Source organism: Oreochromis niloticus, unplaced genomic scaffold (genome assembly GCF_001858045.2).
Source record: "Oreochromis niloticus isolate F11D_XX unplaced genomic scaffold, O_niloticus_UMD_NMBU tig00000744_pilon, whole genome shotgun sequence".
Classification (NCBI taxonomy): Eukaryota; Metazoa; Chordata; class Actinopteri; order Cichliformes; family Cichlidae; genus Oreochromis; species Oreochromis niloticus.
The window spans coordinates 384,717-399,614 of NW_020327232.1; the positions used below are offsets into that span (position 1 = coordinate 384,717).

A 14,898-nucleotide genomic window follows, 5' to 3' on the forward strand; every position below is an offset into this window, starting at 1 on the left:
GTCGGTCTGTACTCAGTGACTGTGTGCAGCGGGTGGGAGGAGTGAGGAGTGGTGTGTGGGTTCACACAGTAATAACAGCCTCAGGTGATCAGGAGAAACTCACCTGGATTTCCTTTTTCCACAGCAGACTGAGAGCTTCAGGTGGACCCTGAAGGAGGTCTCAGACACAGGTGGTAAAAGTACACACAGTGTGTACTGAAGTAGAAGTACTACTGTTAAAAATACTCCAAGTACTAATTCAACTTCTTTACTGAAGTAAAAGTAAAAAAGTACTGGCTGTGAAATGTAAGAGAGTAAAAAGAGCTGATTGAAGAACATTTCTAACACATGTGTTTATACAAAGCTAACTGAACCATGTGCTGCATCAACGTAATAATAAAATAATATTATTCACTTTATTTCTGTCTAAATTTGAATTACATTAAATATTCCCAGCTTGAATCAGACAAGTTGAACATGAGCAGAGAAAAAGAGGAAAATCCAAATATTCCTGTGTTCAGTTTTCTCCATTGTACAGACTGACTGTGCCTCTAAACAGGAACATGAGCAGGAAGAGGCTGAAGTGGATTCAGCAGGTGGAGGATGCCCAACATCAGCTGGAAAGATTTACTGTGACGTTTGTTTGCTGTTTTCGCCTCGTGCACGAGAACATCACCAAATAAACTTGAGACAGTTTTTAATGTTTTATTGTTCAAGAGCAAAAAGACTGACGGACTGTGTTTAAGCTCACAAATGTCACACATGAAATATTCAGTGTTTATTTGCTGGTTTGTTGGCAGCGGCTCCTTAAAGTCTGTCACACATCTGTTTGAGCGTCTCCAGTTAATCTGAGCATCAGGCGGCTCAGCTGATCTCTGGTGTGTAGCTGCTGTGCTGTGGTCCCATTCCTCAGTGACAGTAACAGCAGATCCACATGTTTGAAAAGAAAGCTTTTAAACAGATGAACACACTCAGTAAAGGACAAAGAAATAAGTAAGAAAAAGTTAGAGTAACAGGCTGTATGCTAGCTGACGCATGAGCACTAGAACTGTTATTGTTATGATTTTAGCACCGAGTTACATGAAATACTGCATCAAAAAGAACAACACAGCGATCACAGACATGTTTATGCCAACAAACAAACATTAACCCAGAAAAGCCTTTAAAACAACCTGCTGTGGTTTGGAGTAGAGATTCCTGAATTTACCAGGTGCACCTAAAGGCAGCACAATTTAAACCGTAAATAATGATGTAGGTGCGTAAATCCTTTTCAAGCGTCACAGCGTCAAATGAGCCGGCTTACATTTGTTGTGCTTCTACACCCAGTTTTTAGATTAGATTAGATAAAACTTTATTAATCCCTCGGGTGGGTTGCTCTGGGAAATTCGGTTTCCAGTAGCACAGCACCAAGCACTATGACATATCACACACACACACATGCTGAGTGTGTCCTGATAAAGCTGTGTCACAGCTTTATCAGGACACAAAGTCACACAAAGGTTTAAACTGTTAGACTCATGAATATCCACAAAGTTCGATGCACATTTATCTTTGACAGGAGCAAACAGCCTGATCAGATAATATAATAACTCATAAAAGCTCATTTATGTAAATCTCTGCTTGAACCAGTGAAACAGTCACACACTGATTAAACACCATCACTACTTCAGTAATGACAGAGGGTCATAGGGGTGCTCGTGGGACAGTCCTCCTTCCTCCAGCTGTGGAAACCAGATGTGGAAGCAGACTCCCTGAGGTCTGCAGTCCAACATCAGTGTGAGCAGAGAGGACTCAGCTGCTGGGCGGAGCTTATCTTCCTGTTCTGTTCAAATCCAGCATTAAACTCTTCTTATGTTCACTCTTCAGTCTGATCATGTCTAACAAACATCACTGTTCACCTCCTCCTCCCTCTGTGACTCATTCATGTCCACTTTACTCCTCAGTAAGTCTCCACAGCTCCAAACCAGCTCTGCACTCAGAGTTAGTCCACGTTCTCACCTCCATCTTCAACCTTTCCTCAGCCAGAGTGTTGGGTCTGTGCTTCCACAGGCCCCGCTGGTTTACAAACTTATTCCTCTTAACGAAAAGCAAGGAAACAAGACGAACAGCTTTTACTTGCTAGCAAGGGAGGACCGCTCAGTGTCTCAGGAAAGCACTGAATCCAACCACAGACGACCTTTTACTGAAAACAGTTACAGTACACACAAGCACCACCCATTGTAAAAAAAAACCCCTATGGTCAAAAAACACAAGGCACTATGTGTTTATGTGTGTGTGTGTGTATGTGTGTGTGTATGTGCGAGAATGTGTGTGTGTTTGTGTTTGGGGGTGCGTTTGTGTGACCTCCTGCCCACAAAAGGATGATAAAAGCAGGAAGCTCAGTAAGCAACAAACAGAACCCTCACATGTCCCTATAATAAAACACTGCAGCCTCCCCCACCAACAGACTGGCTGCAGAGGTGGTCAGAGACCTTTGACCTTTAATCAGGCTGCTTGAATAAGACTTACACATTTAAGTAACACAATGACAACATTTAACAATTTGACTCCAACACAGAGCACTATCCCCACATGCTTCAAGACCACAGCCATCATCCCTCTCCCCAAGAAAAACCCAGCCACTAAACAACTACAGACCAGTTGCACTGACTCCAATCGTTGCAAAGTGCTTTGAGAGAGTGGTGCTGGCCTACATCCAGAACAACATCCCAGACACTCTGGACCCCCTGCAGTCTGCCTACCGGCCCAATAGGCCCGAGTCAGACGCCATTGCTGCTGCCCCTCACTACTCCCTCTCCCACCTGGAAAACAAAGACCTCAGGGTGCTTTTTGTTGATTATACAGTCATCCCTCACAAACTCATTCACAAGATCCTTGGCAGCTTCTACAGCTGCACTGTGGAGAGCACACTGACCAGCTGCATCACTGCATGGTACGACAGCACTACTGCTATGGACCGCAAACGCCTGCAGAGAAGATGATCAGGACCCCACTGACCTCTGCAGAGAATCCACCATCGCAGAGTCCAGAGGAGAGCTGCCTCCATCCTCAAAGACCCCACATCCCCCCAACACAGACGAAGGTTCAGAAGTGTGAACTCTCTCTCTCTCTCTCTCTCTCTCTATACATATATATATATATATATATATATATATACATATATATATATATACACACACACTAGTGATTAAATAAAGAAAATCTTAAACAGGAATGTGAGGCGGGGGGATGGGATATTGCACAGGAGTGAGCAGCAGTACAAACTAAACAGTAGAGAAGTAGAAAAAGTTTCATGATTGAAGTAGCAGCAGGAGAGAGAGGCAGTCGCTCCATATATCGGTTGTTAAGCTTAAGGTGGGAATGCTTTACAAACATTCAGAGATGAACTTACATACTTGCTTTACTTCTCTCTGGGATAGCTTTCTCAGAGATAAAATGCCGGTTTGGTAGCGAGGCTACAAATACTCAACCAGACCGCCGACAGGTCTCACACGCCACAGCCGCTCTATCACGTGACACATACTACTCCGACGTGCTAAGGTTATGAGCTGAGTGACGCCATGTCGCGACTTTTCTGAGGTGCTTTTGTGATATTTCATGGATCGGATCACATTTTTTATTTCTCTCCGATATCCGATCCAGTAATTTAGGTCAGTATCAGACCTTCACTGATACGTAATATCGGATCGGTCCATCTCTAGAACATACCGGACAGAAATCACCCAGCTGGGGCTAAAGTCAACCTCCTTGCTGTGAGGGGACAGTGCTGACCACTGCACCACTGTGCTCTCTTCAGCTGATCAATACACACTGATATCTGCACCAGTCACAGTAGTATCTACTGCACTCAGGTTCCTCTCCTGCTGAGACCTGATCCATGATGGGAGTTTCTTTTTTCTCTGATCTAAAACTCTGATGGTCCACAGTAACAGTGGAACCCCCACATCCACAAGTTTGGATCATCTGACTTGGAAACTTAGGGTCAAAGGTCAGAGCTGCACATAGATAGTAGATTATTACTGTGTAAGCATGAAATAATTCATGTGTGATTACAGTGTCTGTTAAACACAAACTACTCTGCAGCAACAATGACGCACAATTCAAAGTGTGTGACAAATTGTGTCCAGCTGTGTGTGCACTGAAACAAAAGAAAAGTTTAGAAGCAGAAGATTTTATACTCCTGACTCCTCCTCTCTGCTTCCTCGTCCTTCAGCTCCTCCTCCCTCTGAGCTCAGACTCTTCTGCCATCTAGTGGTCTTCTGTCCGTACTGCATCTCCACCGGTCTGCTGCTGTCCATCTGCTGGAGCAGGAAGAACAAACCAGCCGTCTCCGTGGAGATGACCCAGCGTGATGGAGGAGGTCAGGGATTGGACAGAGAGTATGATGATGTCACCACTGAGCATGCCTTCTGAGCTGTGGAGCCTGTTAGTGTTTAAGCTGCAGATGATGATTTTAACTGCTGGTAAAGACTTCACTGGTCTTTAACTTCTTCTTCAAACTCTTCCACTGGACTGCTCCACATCAGTTCACAGTTGTTCATATTTGTTGTAAACTGACTTCTCCTCCCACTGTCCCACAGCCAGGAGTGTTTATGGTGGAGCAGCTGCTGCAGCCACATTTATGGAGGGTCGGGAGTGCCAACACGAATTAAAGAAATACACCAATAATTTTTTTATTTAAATATTTCATTAATTTCATTGAAATGTATCAATTATTTATTTCCAATTTTCATTAATTAATGACAAATTTGAATAATTACAGATTTAATTATTTAACCCTCTGGGTTTGTTCAAAATCACGACCCTTTCAGCTTGTTCGTGGCCAACAGTGGCCTTACCTTACCCCCGATACCATGAACACCTCCATTCACCCATTTCACCTTTGCTGTGATATCAGGTTGCAGTTTAACACAGTGAAAGGATGAAACTTGACATTTTCTGACACAGTATCTTGTTTCTTTCTAGACTGCACGTCACAATTCAACACTTAGATACTTCAAAATAAAAGAAATAAAATAAAAAGTAAAAGTAAAGTCAGAATTTTCTATCACAACATCCTGTTTCTTTATAGATTATACACTACAATAAGGACTACTTTAAAAAAATTACTGAGTTCTAATGCAGCATGATTACATTACATTCACATTACAGTTCACGTCACACTGATACAGATAAAAAGTACATGCATGATCATAATATTCTTCTCTGCTGTTTGTTGAAAAGCAAAAGCAGGGTCTGCTCTTCATCCATCAGCTGGTTTAACAACAGAGGCATCTGTGTTTTTACTCTGTGCTCCAGTCGGATTCTTTGTACCTCCTGGAGGAGCAGACAGAGGAGAGTCAGAGAGAGCATCAGATGGATCCAGGCTGGTCTCATAATGACATACATGTAACATCACATGTTCCAGTTTCACACAGAGAAGTGGGCAAAGCTTTGATCCACGTCATGTGATCCCACTCAGCCCTCAGGTGGTCTACACCTGATCATCGTGCAGAGACTGCAGCATCCCTGGACATGAGGACAATATTCCAGAGAAAAGCAGAGACTGCAGGGACAAAGCAGCTGTCTGTCACTGTGTTTGTACATGAATCAAACAGGAAGTGCTGCTGTGGTTATCACTGCAGGTTTAATGTCATATGAAACAATAACTGCTCCACACAGTTCATTCATAGATTATTAGTGCTGTGTTAATTACATGTTGATGTATTTTAACAGCAGCATTAGTGACATGATTGGAGTGAACATCCTGCTGTGTGTGTTGTTGTTGGCTGTGTGCAGTCACAGAGCTCTGGTGGACATGTGGAGTTTGGCTTCAGTGAAACGGTTTTTATATTTCTGTTTGTTTAGAAACCTCTGAAACTGCCTCATCACAAACTTTCAGGGTCGGGAAAAAACAATATTTCTTTTTTTTATTTAGAATTTCACAGAAACAAAGAAGATTTTTTAAATAAGGAACGTAACATAAAACAACCTATAAGAACAAAAACAAACAAGTAATCAAAAATAAACAAGCGGGTGTACCATCTAGTTAATATACATGTATACACACATATACATCACATACACATATACACACATACACATATACACACATACACATATATACACATAGCAGTTCAAAAATATGTCGTACAGAATTACAAAGATTCAAAATGTAATGTTTCCATTTATCCCAAATCTCAATAAATGTATCATATTGAAATCTGTTAGAGAAAGTAATTCTTTCCATTTTAAACAACATAAACAGTCTCGTTTCAGTCATTTAGTGATGGGATTTTCACACTTAGCCATTTCTTAGTAAAAGTCTTTGGGGCAGCCAGACTCAGAATACCATATAACAGCTTGGACTTTTTATCTACATTTACTGAGTATAAATATCCAAACAAAAGTTCATCCCAATTAAAGGGGAGTTGCAGACTAAAAATGGTCTGTAACTCCGAGTGAATCGATACCCAAAAAGTGTTGATCAATGGACAAGACCAAAACAAGTGGAAGTGTTTTATTCCTGGGGCCTCACAGTTTCTCCAGCAGCTGGAGTAATTAGAATAATGTTTACTTTGTGCAGGTGTAATAAAAAACCTACAGAGACTCTTCCAACCAAAACATCTCCATCTATTAGAACTAGAAATTCTCCACTGAAAGGCACACTGCTGACACCAGGTGTCATTTGAAATTACCATATTTGTTTCCCTTTCCCAACTTTGTTTAATGTAGATAGTATTCAACTTCTTAACCTCCTGTAAACCGTTGTACAGTCTAGAAATCACCTTGAGGCCAGGATCTGCATGGTAAGCCTTTACAAATATATTCAAAACAGGAAGAGAGAAAAGATCTGTTCTCTTAGGTATAAAGTTATGTAGATGATGCCTGATTTGAAGAAACCTGAAAAAAATCTGTATTGCTTAACTGGTATTGATCTTTTACTGATTGGAAGTCCCTAAGAGTTCCCTTATCATAAAATCATAAAACATACAATATGCCATTAAGCCTTGCCCTGCCCATTTTTTATAACTCACGTCTAACTTATTGGGTAAAAAAAATCAAGATCATAAGCGCATCATCTTAAGATCCTGGCCTCTTCATTCCAATCATTCTTATTAAGAAATCGTAACCAGAGTTTTAAAGGCAAGTTGATCCATTGGTTTCCTTGATTAATTTGTTTTTTAATAAGTGTCACGTCCCCTAAGCTTGCCTGAATTGGAAAATCTCTTGAGGCAGCTGTTTCTATTTCTTCCCATCTTGCTTGGTAGTCTTGCACCAACATGCCAGGATCCTCAGTTGAGCTGAAACATAATAATCTTTCAAACATGGGAACCCCAACCCCCCTTTATCTTTAGCCAGCTGGATCGTTTGGTACTTAATCCGTCGTCTTTTTCCTGCCATATGAACCTGGAAATTATTTTCTCCCACTCCTGAAATTGTTTATCAGTTATTTCAACTGGAGTGTTAGGAACAGAAAAGCATCCTAGGCAAGACGTTCATTTTGACTGTATCAACACGTGACTCAAAATGTAAAATTGGTATCAAGTTCCATCTTTTAATATCCTCATTTATTTTATAACACAAAGGTTTAAAATGTGCATGATATTTTTTAGAGAGATCTTTAGTGATATTTACTCCAAGATACTTAACTTGTTCCAACTCCCATTTCAAGTTAACTTTAGACTTAATTTCCTGATTTAGCTTATAATTAAAAGTTAATATCTGAGTCTTCGATGTATTTAGTTTATAACCTGACAGTGAGCTAAAGGTCTCCAGAAGTGATAACAGCTTGGGGAAAGTAATATTTGGGTTTGTCAAGTAAATCAAAATATCATCAGCAAACAAGGAAATCTCATGTTCTCGACCCATGATCTTGACTCTGGTAATATCAATGCTTCGTATAACACTTTGACTCAGGGCCGCTATGAAAAGGGCAAAGAGTTGAGGACTAAATAACCCTGGCGTGTCCCTCTCTGTAGATCGAAAAAGTTAGAAAGTGCCCTGTTGATTTTGATTCTTACCCTTGGTGATTTATATAATGCTTGAATGATCATGATAAACAATTGATGAAATCCAAACTTGCCCATAACTTTGTATAGAAATTCCCAATCAAAAGCCTTTTCAGCATCTAAGCTCATAAGGACCATCTGAATTTTATTTTAACTACATAATCAATAACATGTAGTGTTCGGTGAACATTATCTTGCGTTTGTCTCTGCTTAATGAAACCAGTCAATTCTTTCTGCAAGAATGTGTAAATATCTTATAGTCCTGGTTAAGAGGCGGTAATTTCCACAGTCAAGCCTGTCCTTTCCTTCTTTAGCTATTAAGGAAACAGATGCCTCATTCCAAGATGGGGGAATTACTCCTGTCTTTAAGATATAATTGAACGTTGTTTTCATCAAGGGGATTTCCTTATAACAATCTGATGGAAATCCGTCCGGGCCTAGAGATTTATTGGGTTTTAATTTTGAGATAGCTTTTTAACTTCAATTTCAGAAATGTCCTTGATTAAGGTTATATTTTGGTTTTCAGTCAGCTTTGGTGAGCAAAGTGAGTCCAGGAAGGATATCATACCTTTATCATCCACTCTAGGTTGTGTGTATAGTTCTTTGTAGAAGTTTAGAAAAGCAGCTGAATGTCTTCCAATTTGTACAGGATGTTGTTTGTTTGAGGGTCCTTTATTTTGTGAATTATATTTTCTAATTGTTGTTTTTTTAATTCATAGGGCAATAGTTTTGCGGATTTGCCTCCTACCTCATAGTATCTTTGTTGTTAAAAAGACATTTTTTTGTATTTCACATGAAAAACGTTCATTAATTTCATTTTTCTTCTTTTGTATTTCTAAATTCAAATTTATATCTGCACTTATTTTATGGGCATCTTCAAGATATTGTAATTGCGCCTGGAGTTTTCTTAAGTGCTCATTTCTCTTCTTTTTTAAGTTGGTGCTGTAGCCTATAAGTTTTTCTAGTATAACCACTTTTAGGGCATCCCATAAAATACTAAGTTTTCCTGTCTGGTCGAAAGTTGCAAGGTGTGACAGAGGAACAAAACAAAATGCTGTTGTCCGCAATAACAAAAGAAGAAATTTACTTAGCAATTAAAAGATTAAAGGGAGGGAAAATGGCAGGGCCAGATGGGTTCGGCCCAGAATGGTATAAAATAATGCAGGATCATTTGATTCCCACCATGATAAAGACATTTAATTGGGTAATGGAAAATAAAACTATCCCTCGTTCATGGAGGGAAGCAATAATTTCTATTATACCAAAAGAAAGAAAAAAAAATTAGAATGTAGTAACTATCGCCCAATCAGTGTATTGAATATTGACTATAAGTTGTTTACATCTATTATCTCTAAAAGACTAGAAATGATAATGACCAAACAGGTTTCATTAAACAGAGACAGGCCCAGGACAACATCAGAAAGGTTTTGCACATATTGAGGCTGATAAACAAAAATTAGAGACCCTAGTGTTAAGTTTAGACGCCGAGAAGGCGTTCGACTCAGTGAGATGGTCTTTTTTATACAAAGTGCTTGAGAAGTTTAATTTTGATAAATCTATAATTGATATTATTTCAGGGCTATATGACAAACCAACAGCTAGAATCAAAATCAATGGGGATCTCACCGAATCATTTATTTTGGAGCGAGGGACACGACAGGGTTGCTGCATTTCACCGCTGCTTTTTGCTTTGTTTATAGAACCATTAAGTCAGGATATAACAGGAGTAAGAACGCCAGGAGGGGAACAGAAATTAGCATTATTTGCAGACGACTTACTTTTAACATTAACCTATCCCTCACAGGCACTCCCCCAAATCATGGAAGCACTATCACAATATGATTCTTTATCGGGATATAAGGTCAATGAAATGCAGGTATTAACTTTAAACCATGAACCACCAGTCGAAAATAAGAATTGTTATAAATGGAAATGGGATGCAGATAGCATTAGGTATTTAGGGGTGGAAATACATCGTGACTTCACCAAAATGTTCAATGCCAACTATGCCCCTCTAAATGAATCTATAAAATCAGATATACAAAGATGGAACACTATTCCATTTCTGGACCTACACTCCATGATTGAATCGATCAAAATAAAATATTCTGCTATATTTGTTTCAGTCTTTACCGATTGCTATACCACAAAAACAGTTTGCGGCACGGGATAGAATATTGTCAAAATATATCTGAAATGGGAAAAAAGCTGGAGTTAAATATAAAACGCTCCAATTAAAGAAAGAAAAGGGAGGTCGTGGGCTTCCCTGTCTGCGAGAATATTACTGTGCAGCTCAGCTAAGACCACTGATTTGTCTCTGTTGTCCAGACTACACCGCCGGATGGAAAGATGTTGAAGGAACAATAGTAAAAGGAATACCAGTTTCAGCGTTAATATCGGACATAAAATTGCAGAATAAAATATATATGGCAGATAAACCTGTACTACAAATAATGATATTTGCTTGGAAAGAAGTAACAAAAATTGGTGGTTTGGAAAATGCCTCTAAAGTTTTAAGATGGTGTGCATATGATTCAGATTTTACTCCAAATCAATATGATATTAGATTCAAAAACTGGATTTCAAAGGGTATAACTAATTATTATTCATTTGTCCATAAGGGAGCATTTCAAAGCTTTGAATCTTTAAGGAGTAAACATGACTTGGGGCCAGATGATTTTTTTAGATACCCACAGATCAGAAATTATTTTAATCAAAACTTAAAAGTGAACCTAAACGAATTACAATTTGTAGAAACATTCTTATTACTAACCAAATCTGGAGCGCAAAGTAAAATTATTTCCAAATTATACAACAGCATCCTACGGTGTAAAAACGACAGCACTCTGTATATTAAAGCGAAGTGGGAAAAGGAGGGTCATTTGTCCATTACAGAGAAGTGTTGGGCTCACGCATGCAAGATACAATGGGCTACCACTGGGTCTAATGTTTGGCGTGAATTTTGCTGGAAAAGCATTATGAGATTTTTCATTACCCCTGCTCAACAAAGATATCGAGGAATTGGTGATAAATGTTGGAGATGTGGTGGAGACGGAGCCAACCATTTCCACATCTTTTGGGACTGTAAAGTTATCCGCCAGTATTGGTCTCTAATCCATTATCATCTACAAAATGTTTTTTCTTTTGTTTTTCCTGCAACTTTTGAGACCATTTTTTTGTGCAGTGTACCAGTGGATAAACTGAATTCCAACGACAGAAGACTCCTGTATATCTTACTGGTCGCAAGTAAAAAGCCTCTTACGAGAAGATGGCTAAAGCCTGAACCACCAAAGATGGAAGACTGGATACATTCTGTACAACAGATCTATACGATGGAAAAAGTGTCATTTTCTCTTAAACTTCAGAGGGATACCTTCTACAGAATATGGTCTAAATGGACAGACTATGTTAAGCATATGAGGTGTGATTTTGTATAAGATGTTACAACCCTGAGTATTATGTAAACCTACCAGCCCTGCTGCCCTCCAACCCTAGTCCCCTTTTTTTTGTTTTTTGTTTTTTTGTTTGTTTGTTTGTTTGTTTTTTCCTCTCTTTTTTCTTTTTTTCCTTCTTCTTTATTTTTTAATTATAACTTAAAAGTGTAACAGCAAAGAAAGTGTAAAAAGGCATACAATTGTTTTGTTCAACTGCTGTCCCAATAAAACAGATAATAGTAAAAAAAATACTCGGAGAAACTTCTTCATTATCATTTTCAGCTACATAATCTATTATATCTTGGCTAATTTGCTCTTTCAATGGACATAGAATACTTGTATTTAATCTCCAAGATGTCTCTTCTTTCGTTTCCTAGCACTACTTCCAGATACAGTGGGGCATGAACTGATAAATCCATCACTCCTATCCTGCAATTGACCACACTGTTAAAGTCTTTTTGAAACAAAGAAATAGTCCAATCTAGCATAAAATGAATGTGGGTGAGAGAAAAAGGTATAGTCCTTTTTTATGGGGTTTAACTCTCTCCAGACATCTATAAGCCCTAAATCCTTTAAAATTAATTTAATATTTTTGGTTATTTTATTTAATCCCGGGGCGTGTGGGTTTGATGAGTCTAAAGATGGATTGAGACGAGCGTTCTAATATCCTCCCAAAATTAGAAGACCTTGTGCCTCTACAGCAATCATTTCAAAGACTTCTATTTCTTCTCTTTTTAATTTTGACATTATTTTGCTTCTTTTAATACAAGCCATTTACATTAAATGACACTACTTTAGTTACCTTACAAAGCATTATTGTACGACCTTATATGATTTTAATCTCTGAACATAACCAGAAATCGAAAAGTACACCCCTATGGAAAAAAAGAAAACAAAAAACGAAGAAAAAAACAACATTATAGAAAAAAAAACATTGTACAACAAAAACATACAATCGTGTTGACTTCCAGAAACATAAATGCCATATTACCTGTAATTGGTGAGGGAAAAGCTCTTCTATCGACTTGTGGAAGAGTGCCCTCTTCGGCATGCAGGCTGAAAGCCCAGTGGTCTGTAGGGTCCAGCTTAGTATGCATGTAAATGGCCCGACTTTAATGTACTTTTATATGCCCTCTTTATGGAATTACCAAAACGTATAACTAAAACATCTTTATCAATATAAAGTTCGTAGTCTCAGTTCCTCTTAAATCTCTATACTCTTGAGTTTGCCTCTAATATGATGCTCCGTCACAAGCAGCCTGGTTATCCACAGTCATCTTGGTGCCTAAAAACCTGGAGACGCTCCTTGAAACCCTGCTTTTGGATCGTGTTTCCACGTTTCTTCTTCGTACTTGTTTGCCAAGTCTGCTGTTTTATTTGATCCAAGAGTGTATCCCTGTCTTTCACAACGTCTACTGATAATCCTCTCTTCACCATGTCCATAGTCGCTTCATGCGCCGTGTTGTACGTCGCGGTTCCATCTCTGTAGTAAAGGCGTCTGGAAGTGAATGTTATTCTCCTTAAGCACCTTCTTTGCTGCCGCATATTCTTTTCTTCTTCGTTGTATCTCCGGGGCATCATCATTGTCCACATATATCCTAGTGTCCTGAAAGTCAAACCCCCTAGCCTGCCAGGCCTTCTTGATAATGTCTTCTTTGATACGATAACTTGCGAGTTTGACAACAATTGAGTGTGGAGGGGCTCCATCAGGGGGTTTCTCAGCACCGGCCCGGTGTGCTCTTTCGATTCCCAACGCGGTGGCAGAAGAAAGACGCATTGTCTTTTCAAATAAAACCTCTACAAAGTTTACAGATGGGAATTTGTCCTCTTCCCCTTCCTTTACGCCATATATTCTGAGATTCTCGCGATGTGACCTTCCCTCTAAATCCAGTAGCTTAGTTTTGCATTGCATCTGAAGATTTGCTAATTCCATTAGCAGCTCCTCCAAAACCTGAATTCAAGTCTCCACAACATCTATGTGTCCCTCTGCTGTATCGAGTCTTTTACCAATGCCGTCCACATTCTCCCTTATGGCATTAAACTGCCCATTTGTGTCTTTTCTGAAAGCACTGAATTCTTTTAATATCATGTCCATCGTAGCTGGGTAGTCTTTCGCACTAGCATTAGCATCAGGTTGCTGGTCTTCTTCCATATTACTACTAGCTTGCGGCGAAGCATCTTCTTCCACTTCACTACGTTCTCTTACGTCCTTTTTCTTAAATTTTCTGGGCATTTTTATTCCAAAAACAAATACCCCACACTATCAATCCGAGCTTTTTCAGTTTCGAGTTAGATAAATTGGGGAAAAAAAGTAATAAGGTCGGGAGTGATTACCCTACACAGCCATCACACGACCCGCCAGACTGGAAGTCCAAGGTTATCAGGTTTGAGTTCCGAAAAAACAATATTTCTTATCTGATTTAAATGATACAGATTATCTCTTCATGGACTTCTTGGACCTTTTTTTTTTTTTATCACTACTGCTGATTATTATTTCTTTTCCTCACAGTCCTGTTCTCATCACTTACATGAGTAGTGACTTCCATGACAGAGCTCACAAGGTCAGAAAAGGAGTCCAGGAATGGATCTAAAGAAAGCAGCAGTACTCAGAGCTCATCACATGACATCACTGAGACAAACTACATTTTCCCCAAACAAACAACAGGAAACAGTTTTTAGAGAAAGCTGTGGAAACTTTAGGAAACAGAATTTGATCCAGTGGTAAAGCTGTGAACATCAGTCAGACAGATGTCAGTGAGTGTGATCCTCCATGATCTCCTCTCTTGTGTAACCAGCAGATCTTCACTCTTAGCTTCAGTAAATTATTATGCAAGAAAGTTCAGACTCACCTTTGACTTTGAGTGTCACTACTTTCTGTAACAGGATGTTTCCATACTTCTTGTAGACGGTGCATGTGTAGACATCACTGTCAGTGAAGTGAAGGTCTTTCAGTTTCAGAATGAGGTCTTTAGTGTTCAGTGGGTCTTCATTCATCTCCGTGTGGCCTCTATAAACTGGATCTTGTGACAGATGCTGTTTTTTGCTACTATCATACAAGTGGATCATCTTTTCTTCAGGACAAGTGAGTTTCCACTCCACTTTGACGTCCTGAGAAAGGTCATCGGTGACTATAAATGGTATCAGGACAGTCGTCTCCCCGTGGCTCACCTCCACCATCTCCACCTGGAGAACTGACAGCAGAATATAAATGAAATGAAACCTTTATTTGTGTCTACAGACAGACATCCATGAGTGTGATCCTCCATCATAGCCTCTGCTGAGTAACCAGCAGCTCTTCACTCACATTTTCAGTGACTGTGGACAAACAGATGTTATTCTCACCTCTGACACTGAGAGTCACTACTTTCTGTAGCAGCATGTGTCCATCCTTGTTGTAGACGGTGCAGGTGTAGACTCCACTGTCAGTGAGGTGGAGGTCTTTCAGGGTCAGACAGAGACAAAAAAATCCCAGTTTGTGTGACATTTTAATGAGA

The 14,898-nt window shown here is 39.4% G+C and overlaps 1 protein-coding gene across 1 annotated transcript; it reads right to left on the reverse strand.

Annotated features, from left to right (window-relative positions):
- Positions 1–5,107: 5,107 nt before the first annotated feature.
- Positions 5,108–14,553, reverse strand: LOC112844686 (myelin-oligodendrocyte glycoprotein). Its single transcript, XM_025904322.1, has 2 exons — positions 14,254–14,553; positions 5,108–5,295 (listed from the first exon to the last, which is right to left on the reverse strand). Exons 1-2 carry the CDS (start codon positions 14,468–14,470, stop codon positions 5,222–5,224), a joined length of 291 nt encoding a protein of 96 aa, XP_025760107.1. The 5' UTR covers positions 14,471–14,553; the 3' UTR covers positions 5,108–5,221.
- Positions 14,554–14,898: the final 345 nt, after the last annotated feature.